The 24,526-nt window shown below is 49.1% G+C and overlaps 2 protein-coding genes across 22 annotated transcripts in view; one reads left to right on the top strand and one right to left on the bottom strand.

The window, feature by feature from the left end:
• SPG11 (SPG11 vesicle trafficking associated, spatacsin) overlaps positions 1–387 on the bottom strand; it is a 37,124-nt gene extending 36,737 nt beyond the window's left edge. For all 14 annotated transcript variants that reach the window (XR_014229172.1, XR_014229173.1, XR_014229174.1 and 11 more), the window contains exon 1: positions 112–387. Coding sequence is in view for 8 of the 14 variants with exons in the window: in XM_082321538.1 (XP_082177664.1) it covers positions 112–323 (212 nt within the window). In the remaining 6 variants the exon portion in view is untranslated. The remainder of the gene's footprint in view (positions 1–111) is intronic.
• A 584-nt stretch (positions 388–971) lies between these two features.
• On the top strand, positions 972–16,083 carry CIAO2A (cytosolic iron-sulfur assembly component 2A). Of its 8 annotated transcripts, none has more exons than XM_082322539.1 (9): positions 972–1,188; positions 4,090–4,179; positions 4,710–4,871; positions 6,633–6,682; positions 8,496–8,541; positions 9,629–10,252; positions 10,356–11,163; positions 12,303–13,556; positions 15,549–16,083. In XM_082322539.1, the coding sequence occupies exons 1-6, from the start codon at positions 1,062–1,064 to the stop codon at positions 9,724–9,726; spliced, it is 573 nt and encodes a 190-aa protein (XP_082178665.1). In that variant the 5' UTR covers positions 972–1,061; the 3' UTR covers positions 9,727–10,252; positions 10,356–11,163; positions 12,303–13,556; positions 15,549–16,083. The 8 variants fall into 8 exon arrangements, with proteins under 8 accessions (XP_082178665.1, XP_082178664.1, XP_082178666.1 ...); XM_082322538.1 differs by lacking the exon at positions 15,549–16,083 and having other exon boundaries at positions 12,303–13,076; positions 13,323–15,205; XM_082322540.1 differs by lacking the exon at positions 15,549–16,083 and adding an exon at positions 14,767–15,204.
• The last annotated feature ends 8,443 nt before the right edge of the window (positions 16,084–24,526 follow it).

Below are 24,526 nucleotides of genomic sequence, written 5' to 3'. Positions count from 1 at the left end.
CGGGGCGCGCCCTCGGCCCCTGGGGTCCGCCCGGCGCCTCTCACCACAGCGCAGCGACGCCGGGGGACCCCTCCCGGCCTCCCCTTCCCCTGCTCGCCCCCTGCCACTTACTCAGCCCATGCTCCCGGGAGGACGCTGCCCCGGGCCCGGCCGCCTCCGCTCGGCACCAGGGACTCCAGGTAGATCCCACCAGGGACCAGGAGGCTGCCCAGAGCGTCCTGGCCCCTGCTCAGCCGGACCCGGGCTGCGTCCCGCAGGGAGCCCTGCGCCTCCCCCGACAGGGGTGCCAGCAATACGCGCAGCTCCCGCTTCGCCCCCTCCATTCTCCTCACGGAGGGCCGCCACACCCGGCCTAGCGGCCACCCGCACCCCGACCCGCCGCCATCTTAGATGGGGCAGCCCTTCCTTCCGGTCAGCTGACAGCGCTGGCCAGTACCGAGGCGCGACTACAACTCCCAGCAGGCACCGCAGCCCAGAGCCGGCGGGCGGGGCGGCAATGCGCGCTGGGAGCTGTAGTCTTTGTGAGGGGAGGCGGGCGGGGACGGGGCTGCCGCCACTTTCGCTCCCTGCGGGCGGTGAGATCAAGGCAGGCGGCTGCCTCCGGGGACCTTTACGTTCACCACAGCACCTGGGGGCGCGCTTCTGCGCACAGCTGAGCCGTCTGAAGAAGCTCAAAACCTACCCCTAATTCCCGTTATCCAACCTCTGCCGGCGCCATGGCAGCTCCACAGAGCCCAGGCAGAGCCGACAGCGCTGCCCGGGGTTGCTGAGCCCCCTCGGAGGGGCCGGAGGGGGCTCAGCAACCCCGGGCAGCGCGATGAGACCCCGCAGGAACGGTAAAATCCCGCCAACGCCGAGGGACCGGTTAACCACGCCCTCTCCCCGCCCCTGGGCGGAGCATCCGCGCATGGCCCCGCCCACAGTCCTATAAGAGCCTGTCCCCGCCTCTGGGCGGGGCCTCGGCACTTTTAACCCCGCCCCCGAGGAGCTTCCCGCTGGCGGCGGCGGCGGACGGTGGCCGCCGGGGTCCGTTTCGCGCTCTCCCATGGCGGAGCGGGAGGATGTCGCTGGTGTTGGGGCTGCTGTCGCACACGCTGAGCAGGGTGTTGTGGTACTCCGGGCTGCGTAGGGGTTGCCATGCCCCGCGGAATCAGGCCATGGAGCAGGAGAAGGCGCTCGAGGTTTACGGTGACTGTCGTGGGGTTGTTGGGGGGTCAAGGGTCGTCCCTCGGCGGGGCGAGAGTCGTGAGGGGCCTGCGAGGGTCTGCGGGGCGGGGGCGGCGGGGGCCTGTGAGGGGCCCTGGGGGCCGCTGGTGCTGTGCCCGTGGGGGTATTGGGGGGGGAAGCCAGGCCCTGCCCAGCCCGTGTGGGGTCCGAGCGCTGCGCCCTGGGGCGGAGCGTGTGGGGGCACAACTGCGGGGTCCCTGAGGGGCTGGGGCGAAGGTGGCCGCTCTTGGTGGGGGGCAGGACCCCAGTCTGTCTGGCTTGCTTGAGAGCTGGGATCCCTGCCAGGGGGGTGGGGAGGGGTTACCCTTGGTCCAGGAGGTGTTAAGGGAAGGGCGAGGGCCTGTCCCGGGTGGCTGCTGGCTTTCCCCAGCCACACCGCCAGCCCCAGGCTCCGTCTGGAGACGGGGTGGATGCTGTGACCTTGGGATGGAGCCTGTGCCAGGGTCACTGTTAGGGTCCTGAGTGCGCTGAGCGAGTGGTCCTAATGCACCGCCTGAGTGGTGGGCGATGCTGCCGCTTCCCAGCTCCGGAGCATCTGGGAAGGGGTCTGGGTGGCTGCTGGGTGCCTCGGTCCCTGCGCTGGGGGGAGTTCCCTTAGTGTTTCATCACCTTAGAGAGAAGAGGAGCTGGACACACCTGGAAAGGCAAGTAACGCCAGAAAGGTCAGCCAGATAGTCCAGCGAAATGGAGATTTCTGTTACTGCATGACTGAGGTTTTTGTAAAATATGGAGAGGTTTCACCTCTGGAAACGCTGTTTCAAGCCACTGTTATTCTGTAGGCAATTATGAGTAGTGTGAGGATTTCATGCAGCACTGTACACAGTTTTATCTAAAAAGAATAAAAGAGGAAACAATGTCAAACAAACTAAACTTTAAAACTTGAGTGATGTTTAAATTTAGGTACTTTAAAACACCAGTGGTTCTAACTAATAGCTTAGGTTATGAACCTTCAGCATGTAAGTAGTCCTGTTGGTTTCAGTTCATCCATGGGGTTGTGCTTGTGCATGATCTTTGCAGAACTAAAGCATCTGTCTGTGTAAAATTTAGATTTAAAAGACCAGAGACATCCATGAAGTACTGCTGGACTAAATCAACTTCACTGTTTCTCTCACTGCTTGGTGAAGTAATTGATTTCTTCTTTAAGTGGGACTTTTCACATAGAAAGAGGGTAAAATTTAAAAATACAGGAAGACATGTATCAGAAATTACAAGGAACTGTGTCTGTGAAGATACTTCTGTTGTATTTATATATGAAGTAATTTCTGTTGGACTAGATGATCGTTGTAGGTCCCTTCCAACTGAACTGTTCTATTCTTATGGATAAAACATCAAAAGTCATTTCAGTGAGAATTCCCCTGCTTAAAATCAAATGGGGTTAGATGCTGCAGGATCAAAAACATTTTTCTTTAAGTAGTCTTTCTGTTTTCATTGAGATGGTTTGTTTGGCTTGACTTCTGTAGTTGTCTAAGACTTCAAGTAAAAAGTGATACTAGAGACCGAACAATGGAAAAAAGGTGACAACACTTTTTAGCAGTCTGACAAATGAGACTATTAATCTGTTTGCTGGAAAACATTCTAATAAAGCTAGACAGTTTGTTTGCTTGTTACCATCATGATCCCTAATGTAATTGAGGGGACAGCTATCGATTCTTTGGGAACCCAGAACAAATAGCCTTGTGGCATCCACCGTGTCTTCTAGGTGTGTGATTCAGCAGCATCACATCCTTACGATGCGGACAGAGAAACAGAGGCTAGGGGCTTCAGAATGATTCGAGCAATTGTCTGCTTCCCTGGAAATTAGGGAATGGGGCTAAGTTCTCTCATTCATGCCAAATTTTGTTTTATGGTACGAGTGACAACAACTTAATTTGGCCAGCAAGTGTTTCCCAGACCTGCTGAAAGGATTACCTAGGTTTTGAGAGCAATTTGAGTAGCCCTCGCAGGAGGGTGAGAGGTTCTGAGAAGGTGGGGTGAGTACCAGGAGCGAAAGCATACACAGCTGTACAAAACCAAGTCTTCTCCTCCCTCCCCGGTGAGAGGCTTTAGGGTATGCCTGCACGGATGGAGTCCAGACAGACATGAACTCCCGTTCCTGCCTGCTTCCTTCCTGCCTGGAAATAATATTAGCAATATTGGTGCCATGTTGTACTGTGCCTGTGATGCCTGCCGAGAGGCTGGGCCCGTCGGCTTAATGGCAGGGACGCACTGGAAGCGGCTTTGCAGCTCTCGAGAGCTGGGCGCGTCTGTCTGTACCTGAAGATAGACTGAAGTAATGCACCACAGCGAAGGCTGGTGTCACGTTTGCTTTTGCAATACAGTTAGCTATCGTAGTGGAGCTATGGGTAGGGCTACGCTAAAAAGAAAATCACTACAGCTAGCTAAAAATACCTCGCCGTGGATCTTAACCTGTATCCCTTTAGTTACCTTATTTACACCAGAAAAGCTTGTACTTGCATTTCTAAGGGGCAAACAACGGCATACAAGGCAGAAGTGAGTGAGAGGTGACAGCTGGAACTTCCTAGGTTTGGCCCTCGCTGTCAAAATTAGCGTCTCTTCAAGTTATGCCGGGGCATGGCACAGATGTGGATAGGCTCGAGATCCGACTGCCTTTCCTTCTGGGCTGCATTACTCAGCAAATACATTGACGTGCAGAGACTTATTTTTTCAGGCTCTTAGGAAGCTTACCGAATTCATATATTCTCTTGTGCATTATTTTTTCGATGCCCTGTAATCAAATATTGTAGCTTTTGAATATTAATTTAAAACCTTTTGCTCTATGGAAAAAGCAACAATAAATGTAATTCTGTTTCATTGTATGATGAAACCTCCTGAAGCTAACCCAGAACACGTTGCTTCTATAAGAGGCAATGCTGCTTATTTTCTCTACAGGTATATTAAAACTAGTTGATCTCTACATTTTACAAGCTAAGGAAGTGACCCTTGATACAGATAAATATGGATTAGTGCATTATTTTTGTATTGGCCTTCCTTAAGATGGCTTCAGAATCGTATCTGTGAGGCCCAGGCTGGGCAGTGGAGAGAAGATGATGAGAAGGAAATCTGGCTTGTCTTGTTAATAAGTTAGATTTTGAAAAACCTGAAAGGCAAGCAAACCTATCTGAAATAGTACATCTATGTATCTCTTTTGGGTAGGTTAACATTAAATGACCTGTAGTCCTGAAGGTAATACATATCCTTTAATAGGCATGTTTTGATTTCTATTTATTATAATGGGATTGTAAAAATAGTAGCAAGTTTAGAACTGGAATGTGAAAAATATGTGCACAATGAACAATAAATGCCCTACTTTGTGCAGTTCGGAAGCAATTTGTGAGATAATGTAGCACTGATATTTACAGCTCTGCCTTTGCTGAAGAGGAGCAAAATAAACAATGCTGGGAAGATGGTTTGTAATAAAAGTACCTTTTATTAAATTCAGGAAAGCTGCTTTATTGTTGGTCACTTGTCTTCTGCTTTAGATATAATCCGTACTATCCGGGACCCAGAGAAACCTAATACTTTAGAAGAACTGGAAGTGGTAACGGAAAGCTGTGTTGAAGTGCAAGAGATAGGTGAAGACGAATATCTGGTTATCATCAGGTTTACACCAACAGTACCTCATTGCTCTTTGGCTACTCTCATTGGTAAGATTGCTGTTGCCTTAAATCTGTAACAATGAGTGTAAAGTTAATTTTAGGTTGCCTAAACAACATTGGTCTTAGTTAAAATTCAGTATTGCTTTGCCAGCAGTTTGACCAGGAGTTTCATCTTGGGAACCCTACTAGCGATACAAACAAACAAAAACCAGATGAAATGTGGGGACATCCATCTGTTCTTATCAAGTTAGGGAAACTCTTCAATGAAAAGCTCTCAAAAATCTACTGGGAAGTGGTACAGAATTCCTTCTTTGTTTTCCAAATTGTTTTAGTAATGTTAAATTAAAAATTTTGTCAGCTCTTAAATTTAAAAGAAATGTTAAAACTTTATGATCGTTTCCCTTATCTTTCCCTTACCTTATGGACTGTTCTCTATTCCCGCACATGTACGAAAAACCCCACGTGCAATCCAAGAATACGAAAAAAAGCCGGACTGTTAGACGTTTGAAAGCAATTAAGTTGAATGAGAATCTACACTGGCTTATTTTGCTTTTTTTCTTCCTTATTATTTGTGGTGAGATCACATCTGAAAAATCACGTCTGAGATCTCTGAAATGATTTGTTTAAATGTACCAAGGTTAGCGACTCTTACCCTTCTATATCAATACTAAGATTTCTCAGCGTATTTTAAAGATTTAAGGGAAAGTAAGTCTTCAATTTAATGAAGAAGTACATGTATTTATGCCCAAACAAACCTTTGCAGCTTTATGTAGAAAGTAAAGCATAGATAGTAAAGCATTAGCGTGCCAAACTGATAATTCATTTACAGTTTGACCCTGTTAGGAATGTCAGTGGGTTAAGGCTTAGACCTGAGGATCAACGATGTACGTGTCAAATCTTAAATTTCGTGCTAATCACGTTCTCAGCACCAAAATTTCAGCCAGGTCTTTGGTGTCTGCTTGGTTGTGCTGTCATTGTTGGTATTGTGTGACCTCTGAAGCGCAGTTCCTCGTGCTGTTGTTACAGGAAAGGGTTATGCTAACTGTTTTAAATAGTTGGGTAGTGTATATATAAGAATGTAGGTGGTAAACAGCTTTTTTTCCCAAACTTCCTTATCTGTGCAGAGTACTCTAAGCTGGTAGTTCTTCTGGGAGTATTTTTTATTGCTGTTACCACTAGCTCAGCCTGAGGACAAACTGGGGCTGCGGCATGGCTTTGTCCGTGCGTAGCTCCTCGCAAAGCCAGGCCTTGCGGGGAAACTGCAATGGGCTAGTGGTGGGGGCGTCCCCAAACCTGGGTCTCGCTCCCAAAGATGAACCACAACGCTCCTCTGCTCGGTCTGTACGTCAGACGTTAAATAGTGAAGTTATGAGCTTGAATTGCCCCCAAGTCATCGCAGGCTTGTGTTCTTCACGCAATTTGTGTTGGATATTTTTAACAAACGTTAGAAAACAGAACAAGCATTCTTCTGAGTACGGATGCAGCCACAGTGACAGCCAGGAAGCTCTATCAAAAATATAGAAGAAAGCTGGAAATGGAGGAATTTGTCCATGTTTAGTGTTTCTAGGAGGTGTTTAGAGACCAGAGACCTCCTAAGCTTGTAAGGCAGGTATGTGCTCAACTGAGAAGCTATGTCCAAAGGCTCAAACCACAAATTAGTCTCCTCTGTGGCTCGTGCTGCTCAGAATACAAAAGGAGAAGGTTGTCAATTATACTGCTGTTTTTTGATTGTTTAATATGGATTCTCTGAAAATGCACCTCAAACCTTGAATTTTACAAGAAAATCTCTTATCTGTTTTGTTTAAACAGGCCTTTGTTTAAGAATAAAACTTCAGAGATGTTTGCCTTTTAGACATAAGGTAAAGTATCTGTTCTGGAACTTGCTTTAAACTACATGAATGTATCCCAAGTTATCTTTAAAAAAGTGCCTGCTGCAGGACCACGTAACTTGCAAGCTGTGATTAAGGATGGGGTCGTCTTAAAGCTTGTAGTTTGCCTAGGGAGGGAGTGAATGTTGCAGTACAGTGTAGCACCTGAAGGGATCTGCGAAGAACTGTGGTTCTCCCTTTCCTTTACAAAAGACCATTTGTTGCTGCACTTCTGAAATAAACTGTGTTTCAAGGGATTTCCCCACCAGCTGTCACGCGGGGTCTTGCTTGGCGGAAGAGAGGGCGTTTCCAAATCCAATGTTACGAAGAGTCGAAGTCATACTCTTGCCTCGTGGAAACTTAATTTGGCGTTCTGCAGTATTACAATATATCTAAGCATCATAAATATAAAATATTGATAGTTACTGACTCTGCTGTACCATTTGGAATATCTGAGGGTTGTCTCCAGTGGACCAGCCCTCCATGAGTGAGCTGTGAAAGCAAGAGAACTACTCTGTCGTCAGTTAGAAACCGGTTGAGGGGAGTTCCGCTACGTTCTGTAGGCATCATCTAGGAAGTAAAAACTTCAGAGCAGGTTCATTAGAGTTTAGAAGAACTGCAGAATTCAAAACTGGAACTGCATTGAGGGAATCTCTTCGTGACCTGTGTCTTAGGAACTGTTGTATAGGTGGCATAGGGGCCTGACCCTGCTCAATATACCGTCCCTAACAGGGGCCAGCCCTGGCTGTGCTGCTGGAGTGTAAGAAACTGTATAGGAAACAGGGGGTTAATATGGCCTTAAAGAAAGCTGTTTGGGTCTTGGCAGGAACTAAGAGTACTTTAATGACAAATATAGTCTTTTATAGACCTCTAGAAACTTGCCTGAAATAATTTAAAGTATAAATTCATTAGCTTAGGATTTCTGGTGTTGATTTTTTTTTTTTGGTGGTTGTTCTGGTTTTATGTTGCTAGCTTCATCATTCCAGTTAAACAGTGTAAAGCGAGACTTACCTTTCTAGAAAATTAGGTAGACAGTGATTTGTTATTCTGGACACATGGTAACAAATAGGTTTAGCTTCAAGGAGATAAGATAAAAGGGATAGGGTTTGTTAACTTGGTTTTCCTTTGGTACATCAGTTTTATGAGATCTCCTTGCAGCTCGACACGTGTGAAGGGTTTTTTTGTTGTTTTTCCCAGGCCTGTTAAATGCATTAAGGTGATTTAGGTCTGTTTAGATTCTAGTCTTATACTCTGTTCTCATGCGGGAAATGAATACGGCGTTACGCTACCATTTTCAAATAGAATATCTGTGATTCTCATCATTGAGCAAAACTTACTAGGAATATCTTATTAGGAATCTCTTCCTAAGGATGTCTTTCCAAGAGTGCTTAGCTTGTGCAAGTGACACTTGCATTTCTGCTGACTTTTAAACAAATTGTTCCTGAATTGTGGCCTGCAGAGAACTTGTTGGGAAAGTAGTGCCAATTCTCCCCTCCGTTTCCAGTAGCCTAACTGAAATTGGTTTTTCACAGGAGCGGTTGATATTAGTGAGAAATGAATGCCTCCGCAATTTTGAAGGAAGATTATTGGGGCCTCTCTGAAATGGGGGAGGAGATTGTCTTGTGATTGTGTTGTAGTGAAGTCTAAGATCAGCTCTTGTCATCGATCCCTTTTTGTTGTCTGTGAACGTTTTTAAAAGCATGAATTATCTGCATTGTATGTATATTGTACAATTTTTTTCTTTCAGTAATGAATATATTCAACTGTTGATGTATGCATCTAACATTAACGATCTCTCCTCTAGCTGGAAATCTACATATCTGAAGGTACACATTCCACTGAAGAGGACAGTAAGTAGAGCTTAGGAATGAGTGCAGCTTTAGCCTGTGTGTTTGTGTCCTTTTGAGAAGTCCTTTCCTTCCCCTACCTTGCTGTCCTTTTCAGAAATGAATACACTGTCAAAGCTTTAAAACGACACATGTTGAGGCTGTTTCAAAAGCTGTATTGGTACTGTGAATGTATGCTTGTTGGTGTTTTGGGTTTTTAAAGAAAAAACCCCTGCAGTCCTTGCAGATGTTGAGCTGTGTTTATAACAAAAGAAGTTGCTACTGTGCTGCTGAATAATTAACACGAAGAACTTCCTGACCGGTTGGTCTTGCTATCTTAACATCATCATAACAAAAATATATGTTGCTCAGTCAATGTTTAAAGCAAGACCTGCAGGACATCAAAAGTCTTTCAAAGCTGTAGCCAATCACTGGCTTAAACACTGCTAAAGCCCTTGTCCGGGCAATGTCCCAGGCTGTTTTGTTCTTAAGCATTAGGTATCTTTGGGGAAAATGGGTTCTTTTGATTAAATGATTAGAAATTGAACCTGGACAACTTGGACTACTAACTTGTCACAGACTTCACACTTGATTTCAAGACACGTCATTAGTGCGTCTTACGTTCTTTTCCTAAACTGGAAAAGTAACAAAAATGTTTGGTTTCTGATGGTTGTTTTTTTGTGACTGAGCCTTCATTTGTTCTGTTCCCAGTTTCCTATTAATCCTCTGTCCTTTGACTACTGGCTCTTGAGCACCCTCCTGTCCTTCTTGTCTTGTTGTCCTTCTGTTGTGTCTGGCACAACCTTCCTGTTCTAGGCCATGCACCTTAAATGTCTGCCTGTACAGTGCTTTATCCGCTATTGTACGAACTTCAGTTTTGGATATTATGCAAATAGGATCTGCCACCTAAAAAGAAAATGGAAAAGAAAGTTGACACCAGGTACTGTTACTGTACAGCGGCATCTTCGCAGTCTTTGAGCCAGCCATTCACTAGGCTTGCAAAATCTTCCCTGCGGTCTGATATCTGGCGTTTGTCGTGTTACTGATGCAGTGTGTGTGAAGTACCGCTGGGAACCGCTTCTGACTTCTCTTTTCATGTGATGTTTTGCAGTCAACAAGCAAATCAATGACAAAGAGAGAGTGGCAGCTGCGATGGAGAATCCAAACTTGCGTGAAATTGTGGAGCAGTGTGTTACAGAGCCTGACTAGTAGCTGGAATACCCACAGAGTGATCATTTTGATACATTTCTTAAAATATCTTTGTTTAAAAAAGAAAATAATAATAATAATCAATGCCTTGAGTTGAATACTTGAGTTCTTTTTATCTTCCACATGTTTTTTAAAAGAAATTGTTTATAAGATAGATTTAAATTATGACGAATTAGTCTCTAAAGTGAAGTGTATAGTGTTAAGAGTTTGTAATTTCTGGTGTCCAGAGAAATATTTTATGATTAAAAACAAAACAACACATAGTATTGCCTTCTGACAGACATTGTGATATAAATTCAGTTTTGCAAGTAAAATTTCTACATTGTTTCAATCACTGCGCTGTAAAAATAAAACAGATTCTTGTACTGAAATGCTGCTTTCTGAGTGCAGAAGCTTTTTTTCTTTAAGCTTAGGTTTAGATTCCTGTTAGAGAAGGAAACATTTCATTCAGCTTGTTGTTCAACACATTAAAGCTGAAATTAATTCAGAAAAAGTATTTGGAACCAAGGGACTGGACTAGAACAAGGTAGATTGATTATTTTTTTTTTTATTTTTTTTTTTTAACTGGGACACTACTCCTGATAAATATTTGCTTTTTCCTCTGTAAGTACGTGTTTCTGATTCTGCAGGCTTTGCTTTATGGTTACCCTGGGGGTGAAGTTTTCCTATAGACAAGATCTTGCGAGTTTGATCCTGCCTTTTCTTATGACTTGCCTGCAGCGTGGAAGGTGAGAGAATCCCACAGCCCTTCATCCCTGTGGCTCCCACTCTCCCGTTTCCTTTTGCTGCTCCCTCACCAATCTTCTCTGGGGCACCGGTAACATTGCCAGCTGCCAGATGGTTTCTCACTGGAGACGTTCCCGAGGGTTACTTTCCATTGCAGCTGTAGATTTGACCATGGATTTACCTTTCCCTGAAGAATTAGGCAGATATTTCTCGCGCAGCTGTCCGTTTCCCAGTGGAAGTGATGCTCAGCAGCTGCCGGGCAGCCACAGGAGGGTCTCAGCGGTGAATGCCGGTGCAGGGAGAAAGGCTGGTGCCCCCCATCTCCTCCCCATGGCGCCTGCCAAACCGCGGGTGTCCCGGGTGCGCTGTCTGGTCGATGCCTTGCAGTCATCCCCTGCAGTGGTTCGGGAGAGATTTAGGGAGCCGTTCCCCCGTGGAACAGCAATTGCTCTGGTGCGCTTGTGCTTGGTTAAACGGTGGGAAATCCTGGGAGGTCAGTGCAAACATCTGTTGAGATTTCAGGGATTTGTAACCATTTTAATAATACGCCACATAAAGCTTTCCTGAAGGCATGAAGCGATTGAATGGACGGCAGCGAAGCTGTGCGTTATGAACAGTGGGGGAAACGCTTCCCTTTGTAACACAGCGTACTGACACGTGTCACTGCTGTGCCAACAAGAGCTCGTCACCTCCCTGCTGTCACCGCCACAGGTATCTTAAAAAAAAAAAAAAAAGATAAAAAAAAAAAGGGGGGGTGGAGAACAATCCTCTTTTTCCATAGCTTACTGCACATCTGCAGAAATGTCAGTTCTAGCGGATCTGTGGCAAATTACTTTCTTAACTTAGTTACTCAGCTTCAGTTAAATTTCAGTTAAATTTCAAAAGCCTTTGTGCCCTCGCTGCTCACTCTGACTTTAGCTTGAGGGGAGGATGCATGTCCTCAAGCAGCGCTTTCTGCAGATGCTTCGGTAAAGTGTAATCAGATTACACTTTAGGATTAAATGTGGATAAATAGGATTAAATGTGGGACGCTGCTATGTCCACTACTCAGGTGTCCAGCAGAATGTGAAGGGAATTAGCTGATTGATGTTTGCATGGGCAACTAAAAGCTTGGCACTGTTTCCAAAATAAAGAAAGAGCCCACGGACCAATTTTTTTTTAAATTCTACTTTGGGTAAAACCTAGAATCGGTGCATTTAGACTCCTGCTGGAATGGTCTGTCATGAAGTATCCTACAAGAAGCATTTTGCAAGGTTTTCTGTTGGGTTTTTTTGGTTGGTTCCCCCCCTCCCCTGCTGGGAAGACTCATTAAATGGTAACTACTTCTGTAGTAATTTCTTTTCTATGAAAAGGAGGTGGAGATGTTTCCCTGTGATAAGGTTCCTGGTTTTGCTGTGCCATGCCATTAAAACAGAAGTGTAGAACAAGAGCAATGTTTTTCTTCCCCACTGTTTACTCTTTAATAAACTAGTTAGATGGTAACCATTGCAAATTGTAGTTTCAGTAAATGCAATTAGCAGCTCGGTGCCATATAAAGGATTTATTCTCTGTAGTTACTTGTTGTCAGCCCAGCACTTCTAATACAACTCTTCTTCCAACAACTTTTGCATTGCTAAATGATGATGTACTGGGACACTTGTGCTGCTCCTCGCAACTTCTGCTTTTGTTTATTGCTCCGTCTTGCTGTCGTGTGTCCTATCCGAAACGGCTTCAAGGCAATGTCTGCACAAAGGCAGTTTAAAAGAGAAGAATAGAAGAGCGTCTATTTCCATTTTAAATTTAAATCGAAACTGACTTTGTTTCTATTAAGTAGAAGCACTCTGTCATTTTTTTTTTTTCCTTTTCAAAAGGAGAAAAACAAAAGCAAAGGATTCTTTTAACTACTAATGACTTCTGGAGAGAAGGAAAGCAGCAGAGCTGGAAACGCTTTGGAGGTGTTGGGAAAAGACAACAGAATCGCAGAACGGGCTGGTTGGAAGGGACCTTCAACGACCCAGCCCCTGCCAGGGCCACCTTCCGCTGGATGGGGTTGCCCGAAGCCCCGTCCAGCCTGGCCTCGAACGCTTCCAGGGCCGGGGCATCCCCGCCTTCTCTGGGCAACCTGTGCCAGTGCCTCGCCACCCTCCTAGTGAAGGATTTCGTCCTTACAGCTAATCCAAATCTGCCCTCTTTTAGTTCAAAACTGTTACCCCTGGTCCGGTCCCTTCTGGGCCTGGTACAAAAGTCTCTCTCCGTCTTTCCTACCAGCCCCCTTTCCGTATTGCAGGGTCTCCCCCAGGCTGCGCACCCCGTCCCTCTCGGCCCCCCTCCGGAGGAGAGGCGTTCCAGCCCCCGGATCGCTTCCGTGGCCCTCCTCTGAACCCGCTCTCTGCGTTCAGGAGCTTTCAGAAAACCTGTGCTCGTGTTCCTTCTTTTTATTTCCCCTTTTTTGTTCCTTGAAAGTCAGTTCTTTTTGCCTGGAAGGGAAGCCGAGCGCTCCAAGGGCCGCATGCCAGCTCCTGGCCCGCTGCCGGCGCGGAGGGTGGCTGAGAGCCCTCGGGCCTCTGGCACGGGCGAGGGTGACCGCGGCTGAACGGCTGCTATGATTTGCGTTTGTCTTTGCTCCCTGTGGGCCGTTCAATGAGGTAAATACACGGGGGCAAAGATGACTGTATCAGAGTTGCAGGTTACACTGGTTTAAAGCCGCCATTAGAGCCTGGGGAGTTGTCCCTCAGAGCCGTCTCTTTATCCTCTAATTCCACGTTTTACATTTTTTGCCTTTAAGCAGAAACTTTCTCAGAAAACTTTCATCCCTTGAGAAAACTTATTTGTTAGCCAGACATCCCAAAAGAGCACTTAGGTGCCTTTTCTCTCTCTGTCTCCTGCCACAGCGCAGCTCCCGGGTCTGATCTTCGACGCCGATGCTCCGGGAACCAGATGGAAGAGGGCGGTTTTCAAGTGCGAGAATCAAGCGAAGAAGAAAAACCCTGAAGCCTCTTACACGTTTGTAGTAAGAGAGGTATTCAAGAATACTGAATTGGAAGAGAGATCTGGATTTGTATCAATCACCCACGTTTTAGAGCGGTTCCGTCTGCGGGCCGGCAGGCGCGAGCTGTGCTCCAGCGGTACGTCGGGAGCGTGGCGGCGAAGTGCCTCTGCCGCTGGGGGTTGTTCGGCTGCGAGGGGCTCCTGCTGCCGCTGCTCTTTGTTGGGGCTTGACGGAATCGCTCTGGCAAAGCTACCCGCGTCAAAGTGCTGGTGACTGACAGGAGAAATTTTGATTAGTTATTCTATCCAAGGCTTTTTTAATCTTTCTGATATCTTTAAGTATTATTTTAAAATGCTATAAGGACAAGAAATGTAAATGTAACTGTTTGCTTCGGTTGGTTTTTATTAGATGAGAATATTTCTTGTCCTGGGTGGATTTTAGTGAAAATACTTCCTTAAGCATCGTATCAGGAAGCCATTTAAAATTGACTGAATAATCAAATAATGTCCTGCTGTAGTAGGCCTATAAACTGCATGGATTTTCTCTTCCACTTGATAACAGTGTTTTGTTTTTTTTTTTAAAGCCAGAAAGTTAATATTTTTGTAGCACAATACAGCATTTTCATGACATTTCCATGAGCTCTTGAAGCTTCTTTCTGACGGATCGACTCCCACACAGAAAGCATCAAGAGAAAAATAAGAGAATTTTGTTTTGATTAAATGTTCCTTATGTCAGGCAAGTGGGTGCTGGTGTCCCTGCTGTGTAAGCAGAGACACCGCCGGTCAGGATTCATAAAAGGAAGGAAACGGGCAGCAGTTTCAGCCGCTTTACGCTGAAATGAACACCGAGCTTTAATCGTAACGCATCTGGGCCGTCTGCTTCCCCCGCTGCCCCAGAAAATAGTTACAGGAGGGAAATAGCACCGACGGCGGTGGGCTTGGGGGCTCCATCCCGTTCCTGGTTTGCACCAGGGTCATCGCGCTGATGTCGGTAAAGATCCGTCTTAGCGCTTCCCTGCAAAATCAGCAGCAGGTCCCTGGCCGGTGCCTTGGGTTCCTAAATCCTGTAACGACGGGAAATGGCGTCTCCGTGTCGGAGGGAAAGCCATGAAGGCGTTGCTTGATGGCCGGGGCTGTCGCTGCGGAGTTTCTGGGATGGGATTAATGGCAGCCCTGACAGGTGTAACTGCTTTTCCTGTTCCGTACTCGGTTTTGCCGCAGCCTAGGCAGCTTTTTGATAGATCGGTTTTCGTTTGAATGAAGCTTCTGCTAAACTGGTTTCCCAGGGACGACAGTCCGTGTGCGGGAGGGAGGGCTTGGCCTCTACCCGCGCGGTTTGCGTTGCAGAATTACTGGTGCCCGTTGTGCGCTTAGAGCTTATCGACCACGAGCAAAGCCTCACGCGAAACCCAGCAGGCTTCGGGAGGGCGATTTCTGCTCACGTTACACTAGCTCTGTTCCAGTTTCAGTGTAAGTGTATCCTTCAAAACACCATAAAAAAGACCTGAAATACCCTGGGAAAAGGAAAAGGCTTTTCTGGGGGAGGGAAATGGTTCACTTTATTCCTCTAGAAATTTAATCCCAAGAAGGTTATCTTACTCCATTTCCTGATCCAACACAAAAATGCTCCAGGTCATGCTTTCAGAGCCTCAACCCGTTTCAAATAGCCTTTAATTCAAATAAACAGCTTCTGGATTGTAAGGAGAGAAGCGAGCGTGAGATTTGCACGGGAAAGGCTGAGGGCAGCGGGTGAGGGTTTGCTGCTCTGCCTCTCTCTGCACACCGGCCCCTGGAGCCCCCAGCCCTCACGCTGCTAACGGTATCGGGCCAGAGACGGCTGAAATATTTTTAAATGCCAATAGGGAACTTCAGAGCGTTATTTCTCCAGCGGCAGTGCTGGTTTCAGCTGCTTCGGACACCCCGAAGCTGCCGGCCCCGCAGGCTATTTGCCTCCAGACGAGCCCAGCAAAGCCTTACAGCTTCCCTCAGGGATGGATTTGGTTTCCGAGAGTTTTGCATAAAAGCGGGAACAGGCTTGTGTTTCAGTTGCCGCTGCTAACTCCCGCTTAGGCGCGGTGATCGACGGAGCTTGTGCGCTGATTTTTTTAAAAACCGCTTGACTTTTGCAGGAGGACAACGCACCTGCCTGGAGGAGGTTTTCAGCTGCGAAGAGCCCGTGGTCTTTGAAGCGTTACGCACGGGTTTGTTGGTGTTAGGGACACCCAGATGAAGTGAAAAGCCGGACGCCTGCAGCTTGTTTAGCTTCTTGAGAGGCGCAGGTCTATTTCAAATTACTAAAATGACTAAAATGGATTTTTCCAGATTATGTTTTGCTTGACAGATGAGCAGAAGATGCAATTTTCTAGAAATACCGTATAGCCCAGGTCTAACCAGGCCAGCAAATGTAGCTGCGCCAAAACGTAATTTCAAAGAGATCATGTCAGTTTGGGTACCCGCTCCGCTGTGTGCCCGCGGGGTTTCACCACTTGCCAGCACCGACTCGTGTTACCGACAGCGCACGTGTGTCGGGCAGCGGCCTGGAGGTGCCGGGGACCTCTCTTAAGCGAGGTGTGGGAGCAAGATCTCCCGCTGCTGGCAGAAGATGAAGCAATGAGTTATTCTAACAAGGCCTTAGGAAATGCTTGCTTAAGTAATGAATTTGCAGTGGACCAAAAGTGAGAAAATCCCCATCTAGAGAGAGCTGGAGAGGATGCAGGCAGGGATTGCCCCTGTGCCTATCGGACCTGGAAAACTTCCAGAGAAGGACTTTATCAAAAAAGAACCATATCCATGGGTCAGAAAAAAAAGCAACTCAGGCAAAGCAAGCTTGTTTTTTAACTTAGAACTAGATTTAAGGCACCTCCTTCCACTTCTCTCTCTCCCAGGAGAACGAAGCACCCCTGCACAGTGTATTTACTGCCCAGGCAGCTTGGCTGGCTCTCCGAAATCCGAGGGAAGGCACACGTGTGCGCCACTGCATCGGCACAGCGCGGGCCCACGTCCTGCGCTATTACCTTACTGTTTTGAAGAGGTTGCTGTGTGCAGGTAAATACCCCACAGGGATGTGCTAAATGAACCCGCGAGCCTGCGCTGGCATTACCTGTCAGCTGTTCGCCAGAAGCTTGGTTTTTTTTGCTTTCCAGCGAGGGGGTTGATATTTTCTTTTCAGAATGAAGATATCTGCTGGGAGCAGTGAGGTTTTGTGAAATCCTGCGACCATGAGATACGCAGCTCCTCTTCTCGGATGAGTTGCCTGGTAATTTGCTGGGTGCCTGTGCACAGCCTCAGGTTGCACCACCGAAAGGTTATCAGATTCGGGGGGTTCAGCTGTTCTTTTGAGTTGCCTACTTAAAACCCCCAAACCCTAAAGACAGCTTCTATTCTAGATTTGATTTTTTAAAAATAAATATAGAAAACACACTCCTCTGCAAAACAAAATGAAGTTCATTGTTCTTTGCTGAAATAGCCTGATTCTGCCTTTTACATCTTCTTTGTCCGGCAACGGTGACACGAACTGAGTGAAGCTGGAGCAAATGGGCCTGCTGCAAAGCACCCAGGGGAAGGCGTTCCCAGCTCAGGCCAAAGCCTTGCCCGTGGTGGACAGGGAATGGGACGCTTTGGTGACCGTGAGAGGTCTTTCCCTGCTTCTGCAGCGTGTTGAGATCGTTGGCACTGAGGGCTTTGCGCTGGAGCACGGAGGCTAACGTTCCCCTTCAGAGCGGCGATTTGGTAAAACGGACCTGCCCTCGAAAACAGGTCTCTGAAACCAGGAATAGTCCCAGTTCCTCGGGAATGGGTCTCTGCGGGGGGAACTGGGAGGAGGCTCCCCAGGGCTGGGCTCCAGCAGCTCCGGAGGCAGCTCCAGAGCCGCTGCACTTTTCAGCAATTCCCTATTAAATTGGGGTTGGGAGCCTTGTTCATCCCTGTTGCTGCAGCCCTGCAGACCCGGGTGGGCAGAGGCTTCGCTGGGCTCCCACCACCACCACAGGGTTTCGGGGTGACTGCCTCGAGCTGGTCACGCCGTCTGCGTGCGAGTGGAGGAACAGGTCAAGGAGGGTCGCATCAGGCAGGATTTTAGGGGCCTGAGGACCACACGATGTTTCTCCAAACCCGGCAAGGCAGGCACATGTCACCCGTCCTCACTTTCTATCATCAAGTAATAAAATTGTCCCTTCATATTATTAATATTTTGCATTTACAATAAAGAGAAACAACTGCAGAGGGCACCAGCCAGCCACAGAGCGATATTGCAACCAGTAACTGTCTGCTGGTGAGGAGCATCCCTGCCCTGGGCTCCCGCTGCTCGTCTTGGTAGGCTCCTGTTGCAAGCAAAGGGATTCATAGCAGCTTGTTTTCCCAGGCAGGACATAACAGATTTGAAATAATATTTCCAATCCCAGATCACCAGGCTGCAAGCCGTTGCAAGCGAGGTGTAAGTCAGGAGGTAATGGGCAGGGCTGTATAAATGGATCACAGGGCTTGTCTGCAAAAACTTTACATGGGGGTGTGACTTTTAGCCACTACAGATGGCAACAGAGCAGTTGCATATAGAGAGCGAGCTATTTTAGCATATAGATATTTCTAACTATTGACGCCCAGGCATGCTGAGCTTTCCTTACAGCACAAACGCGGGTCAGCAGCCGGGGGTGCCAGGGCCGAGCGGCGGCGGTGCTGGCTCCGACTCGGGCTGCCCAGCGCCTGCCTCTCCTTCCCCCTCCTTCGACACGCGTGTGAAACAGCCTGCTTTAATTTCCCGACAAAAGCGACTGCTCTGGGCGAGCGGAGCATGCCATGCCTTGGTACCAGCTACGCGGCCAAGGAACGAGGCAGCTTATTTCTCTCCCCTTGCTTTCCTCCTCCTGTTTTCTGCGGCTTCACTTCCCACTGGGAATGTCCCTCTGCCCACCCTGCAGCAGGCGGGCCTGGGATGGCCACGACCTGCCGGAGCGCTTGCCGGTGGTGCCGGGGTTCGGCACCCCGAAGCGGTCAGAGAATGGCTGCTTCCCTGCCCGAGCTCGACACCCTGAGCAGCTGACAGCGATCGGCTGCCATATAAAAGCCAAAAAAAGGACAAAAGAGCTAAATTCTTCAAATCCTTTTCTTGCTGTCCTGCCTTTGCTTTTCTGACCCTTGAGGCTGTGCTTGTGAAACCTTTCTGCGTAGCACAAGGGCTAGAGGTTTTAAGAAGAAGAGGAAATAAAACCAGCTCTGATCCGTAGCTGAAGAGGCATGGGTGGGTGTCGCGAGCTATTCCTGGTCGGTCTGGATGTGGCTGCCTCCTGGCGTGCTCGGGTCACCGGTGGGACCGCGTCCCGCACCGGTCGCTGCGGCTGATGAGGGACTGATGACCCCTCTGGCTCTTTGGGGATTAAAATACTCCAGCTGAGATCATCTGGTCCGGACAGAAGCACTTGGGTAAGGTTTGAGAGCCTGCAAAATGCAGGTGCTCTGACAGGGTGACTCAACTGCTTCTTGAGATGCAGAAGCGTTTTAAGTGGTATTGTTAATACGAGACACAAACAACCTCCTCCATAAAATGCCTGCTGCTTCCCAATTAACGAGCTCTCAGTTCCTTCCTGTCTCCAGCTCTGGAAATGTCTGGAGGTGACCAGGGGAGGCACAAGGTCTCATTTCTAAGCTGAAGCCAAAAGCCTCTGGCTCCTCTCGGAGGGGCGTTCAGGAGATCCCGATGAATAGATAGAAGCAACAGCAAAACATGGGCTACAGGTCACTGCCCTAACGCCCTCCTCATGCAGGCTCTCCCGTCAGCAGGAGTCTCGCAGTGTTTGTGAGCACCGTCCTGCTGCTGATTGCCGGGACGCTGCCGCCGTCGCCCATCTCCCCGTCGCCCATCTCCCCGTCGCCCATCTCCCCGTCGCCCATCTCCCCATCACCCATCTCCCCGTCGAGGTGGCTGGTTAAAATACTCCCATTCCTTCCCCCCTGCTGGAAAAAGAAACCCTGCAGGACAACCCTACCCAGTGCCCGGGCAATCGCAGAACTGATAGTTCTGCTTGGCACGTACCTTTCCAGATCTCCCACCAGCAGCACACGGGGACAAGCCTTGCCCAGGCAGCCCAGAACACGGGGGCGAGTCACCCTGCGGGCTGTGCAGCCGCAGGGCAGGGTGCTGGTCTGACCACCCTCCTCTGCCCCTGGTTTAACACCACGGCCTCGGTCTCCTCTTACAGTCACAAGCCTTCTTCACAAATCTCCCGCTGGATCCCAGCCCAGTGCTTTCCCACATTCTTCGCCTTCAATGGTTTGCATGGCTGACCTGTAGCAAAATCGGATGTTTATAAGTAAAAGCACAAACTGAAAGCCTACAGAGAAAGAGAAAACATTTCAGGGAGGTTTTATATTTACAAATGGTCCTGAAAAAAACCAGGCAAAGTCCTTTGGAAGTTCAGTTTCGTGGGTGTTGGGATGGTTTGAACGGGAGCCGCAGCTGCAGGCTGGAAAACACCAAAATTTGGGAGGAAAGGTCTTTTATTCAAGTCAATATTTCTGCAATGAAAATAGTCAACTGACCAGGTTTAAATATTGCTCTGAAGGAGCCAGTGGCCTGGCTAAGGGGGTCAGTTCACCCTGTGTTTGCACTAAACTTAAGCTGTCTCCTGTTTTGGCCTGAGCCGCCCGTACAGCCCTGGGCACCCCGAGCTGCTCAAACAGCCAAACCACACCTGAGCAGAGCACTTAAAAGCTGCCCGTTAGGGCTGACTGGCTCCAGAAGCAAACTGCTTTTTAAATTAACTTCATCGACAGTTTCTCGAGAATGAAGCCTGCACAATGTGAGGGTTTTCCCTCGTTACAAATCCGCCTTCTTGGGTTTATCATCTGCCAGTCCACAAGACGGCAAGTGAAAGCTGTGAGCAAGTCTTTCCCTGTTCGGTGATTAACCAGCCGGAGATTACAATAGATTTCAGGAAACTTAGCTAAAATCTTCTTTTAAAAACGTATTGTTTGTTCTGTTTCCTCTGTGGAAAATATAGGAAAAAACTACTTAGGAGCGTCTGTCAGAGCTTGGTGCCGGGCGTACGGGGGCCCGGGGTCAGCGAGGTGCCCGGGGGCGCGGGGAAAGGGGCAGGCGGCGGGCGGCTCGGACGGACCGCGTCTGCAGCTCTTTGCTGAAGCCGCTCTGCCCGACTTCCACGGCAGCTTGGGCTCTGGGTTGCTTTGGGAACGGGTGGAGAAGAGAAACCTGAAATCTAGGAGCTGAGTGCAACCTCTTAGGAAATTTTTGGAGAGGCAGTTTCTAGTGATTGCGAAGCTTTATTTGCCTCAATTTCTGGTTTCAACTTTCTGGATTTGGGTTGGGTTGGGGTTTATCTTTTTAGACTTTTCCCATTTCCCAGAATTTTGTCTTCCCCTTCCCCTCAGCTCTTCCCTCCCTCAGGAGCTGCTGAAACACTTGGGTTGTGATTTTCGAAGCAGCACAGAAGGCGGCTGCCCTGGGCTATCAGTAGCCAGCCTGGAGATCCCTGCGGAGGGATGCTCTCGGATCTTCCTCGGGCACGTACAGGGCCCTTGAGTTCAGGGCAGTACAGGGGGCCGTTCCTCCACCCGGGATGTGCTAATCCCACAGGAACCATTTTAAGACAGAGCTTCACAATGTTTGCCCAAAAAGCCATGGCTGCTGGGGGAGCAGGATCCACCCGGGCCCCTTCCAAAGTCCCTGGGGATGAAGCCATAGGAGTAGGAAGGGACAGTTGTTTTCCAGCGCCAGCGCAGTTGAACGTTTACCAAAGATTTGGCTCACGGGGAAAGCGCATTTAGAGGCTTTTCCCAGGCCAGCAGTACAGGGGAGTGAATGCGAAGGGGCGAGCGGCGTTCGCGTGCCAAGGCCAAAGAGGGAGGTGCAGGAGAGCAGCGAATTATCTGCCTTCTGTTGCTGGTTGAGCCACTTATTTCCTTGAAAATGCTCTTAAACATAAAAATAAATTCTATGTCTGTCTTTTATCAAATAAAAGGAATTATTCTTACCGAGAAATCAGCCCGATGACTCCCAGGCAGGATGGGGCCAGAAAGCCCCCGAGGCCGGGAGGAACGGCAGCTCTGTGCCCTGGATGGTATTGCAGGACGTTGCCCGAAGCAGTCAGTGTCCTCCTCCGTCCTCAACGTCCCGGTGACGTCTGCTCCTCCTCAGCTGCAGCCCCGGTCGCCCCCTCCGGCGCTGCGGCAGGTGGAGCCCAGGGACCCTCCAGCTGCTCAAGCCAACCCCGTACACCGTGCTTTCCCAATTCCCTGTCCTAGCACTGCTGACAGCAGGGGGTCTTGCTGAATATATACCTATATATGTGTATGTATACGTAGCTATATACGTGTGTGTGCAGAGACAGGGGCCAGCAGGTCTCCGTCAGCCTGAGCCACCTGCGGAGGAAGGCACAGTCTATGCCACGCACCCAAAAAAAGTCTTCAATGACACAAAATTTTAAGAACAACACATTTGAAAGAGGAGCTGTAGCTCTGGTATCAGTTGGTGTTACCTAGATTTGTATAAACGTGCATTCCTGCCTTAAAAACCAGCTCACTGCTCCCATTAACCCAGTGCAGACATCCAGCCGGTGCTGGGAGGTGACCAGGCTGCAAGAACAAAATTCCCCGTAGCCTCCGACAGCTTAGTGGAGAAACCAAATGTTTTTCAAACAGGCCAAGTAAAACCGAGCGGCCAAAGGTCGGCAGGACTTCGACCCCCCCATCGCTACGGTTCCCAGTGAGCGGGAATCCCCCCCTTTACTGTGTGCCAAATGAAGCATGCGAGTTCTGCAGCGCTGGCCTCCGATGGGGTCTTTCTGAAGTAATGAACCAAAAGTATCTTAGAATGACAAAGCGAAGGCATCCTGCTCACCACGCATCCTGTACCTCTAATGAAAAGCATGATTTAGGGCTTTTCTTCTGCCTGCGCTGGTCATAGCCAGGGCTCTTTGGGAGGCTCGGAGGGGAAGGCTCTGCCGGCGTCTCCGGTCAAATGGATGCATGTTCTCGGCGTGACCGGCGCATCACCGGCAGGGAAGCCGGCGGTGCTGGGCTTCCTTCTGCTCTGCCGGGCCCGGCTGAAGGACAGCGGCCACCCCGGCCGCGGAGCTCAGGGACCTCTGTGCTGGGGGGCTGACACATTCTTGCTTTTCTCTGTCATACTCTGCTCTAATTAACCTAGCAAAAAGGGTTAACTTGCTGTCCTGGCAAACCGTCCTCAGATACCCCAGGGAAAGCATCTCTCTATTTCAAACATCTTTTGATTCATAATTACTTTCCTGCTGTCCTTTCCACACTACTGCAGCAGTTATTTCTAAAGTAACATCCTTCTTGTGTCGACACATTAATAAAAGTCTTTAAAAGAAGAAAAAAAGGTGTTTCTAGTTAGTTCCTTGGTTACAAGGAGCAAGCAAACACACGGATACTAACAAAGCTGAGCAAGTAAATAGGTGGACCTGCTCCCGGGAAGGGTCTGGCTCTGCCGCGAGAGGCGGCGAGGAGCCCCGCGCCCCTGGGGCTTCAAGCAGAGTCCGCTGTCAGGGCTCGCGACGGCAGGACCCGGGAGTCCGGACTGCCCCACTCCTGGAGAGCTTTCCATCTACAGGTGCAGTCCATTTTCCAAGCTGTAGATGTCTCATTGAAAGAAAACGTTGCAAGTATTTAAGCAAAACATGCGTGATTATTACTTATAATGCAATTTATGTGCTTGTAGGAGGCCTGGCTTATTATATGGCTAAAAACCAGATGAAATGCTCTTCCAGTAGAGATTCCCACGCTGCGATGCAGACTTCTCCAGCCTCAGCGCCCACCAGAAACCTCCGCAGTTTGGGAGCCATGGGGCTCGGGGGCTGGCCACGCTTTTGGTTTACATTAATTCCTGCTGCTCCCGGTCCGAGCGCTTGGGAACCGGCTCTGCTCAGCCCTTCCCAGAAGGACGCCCCGGCCTCGCTGCCGTGTTGTGACAGCTGAAAGTCATCATGGAGCTGGGGCGCCCGCCTCTGCTCTGCAAACCCCAAGGCTTCAGATGCGTTGGGGTTGGCCCTTCTTGAAACAGAAAGGTTTCTGGGTTGAACCAGAAAGGTTGTCCCTGGCTGCTGCAGTTCCCTGTGCCACAGAGACCCAACGCAGTCAGGGCTGCAGGGACACGAAGGCGCTGGTGGGCATCGTGCTCCGGCCGTGGATCCCCTCCCGCGCCCCGGCAGCTGCGGCTGTGCCGGCCGGGGACGCTCAGGGGCCGGCTCAACCCGAGGGTGCCTGGAACCCTGCCGGGCTAACAAGAAAACCTGCTTGCTGCGCAGCACGCGGTGCACAGAGCTCTCGCAGAAGCTCAGCGCCTTTGATTTAGGGCCTGTTTCATCAGCATATTCCCAAAGGTTGATGTTTGGCCAGGCTGAAGCATTTACGAAACAGCAGCTGCCGTTACGTGCTTCCCCTCGGCTGCAATCGCTTCTCCGGCGTTCCCAACACCGTTGCCCGGAGGGTGCAACGGGTTTGGCTGGGTGTCCCGCGGGTGGGATCATCCCGTGCCCTTGCCCTGGCCGCGGCGGTGACGCTGCGCATGGACAGGTACAGCGGGAGAGGCCGCCCAGGCTGGGGTAGCGCTGAAATGCATTTGCAAAAGCGGAGTCGGCATCAACACAACCCTGGGGCTGAAGCCTTTCGATCTGCGCGTCACCAGCGGGCTGCCAGCATTTACCCCACCGACCCAGCTCACATTTGCATCGCACAAATCCCGCTGGCTAACGGCAGCCTTAAATGATTTTCAGATGCAAACTGATCGCCCCTTTCTGCTGCGGCTGAGAGAGTAATCACACCCCTGCTGTTGCCAGTACCTAAACTGTCTCTGCTTAACTGCGTTTTCAGTGAAAAATCCCTCAAAATTTCCCAAGGGGAAGAGAAAATACGAACCCTACCATTTCCTCCGGTAACTGTTTAATTTAACACACTCGCGAGCCATTAAACCCCAAGACATTTAGTGGCTAGCCCTTAGCAGAACCTGGGAGCCTGATGGAAGCACGGGACGGCTGCTGCCGGTGAGAAAGAAAACAGGACTGAACACAGGCTCTTGAAACACAAAAATTTACACCACGTTGGAAAGGAATAAACCACAAATGGTGAGGTCATGGCTTGT

Source organism: Platalea leucorodia, assembly GCF_965183815.1.
Source record: "Platalea leucorodia genome assembly, chromosome: 9".
NCBI classification, from domain to species: Eukaryota; Metazoa; Chordata; class Aves; order Pelecaniformes; family Threskiornithidae; genus Platalea; species Platalea leucorodia.
Note: the sequence above shows the minus strand (reverse complement) of the source record. Positions and strands in the feature narration are given on the sequence as shown.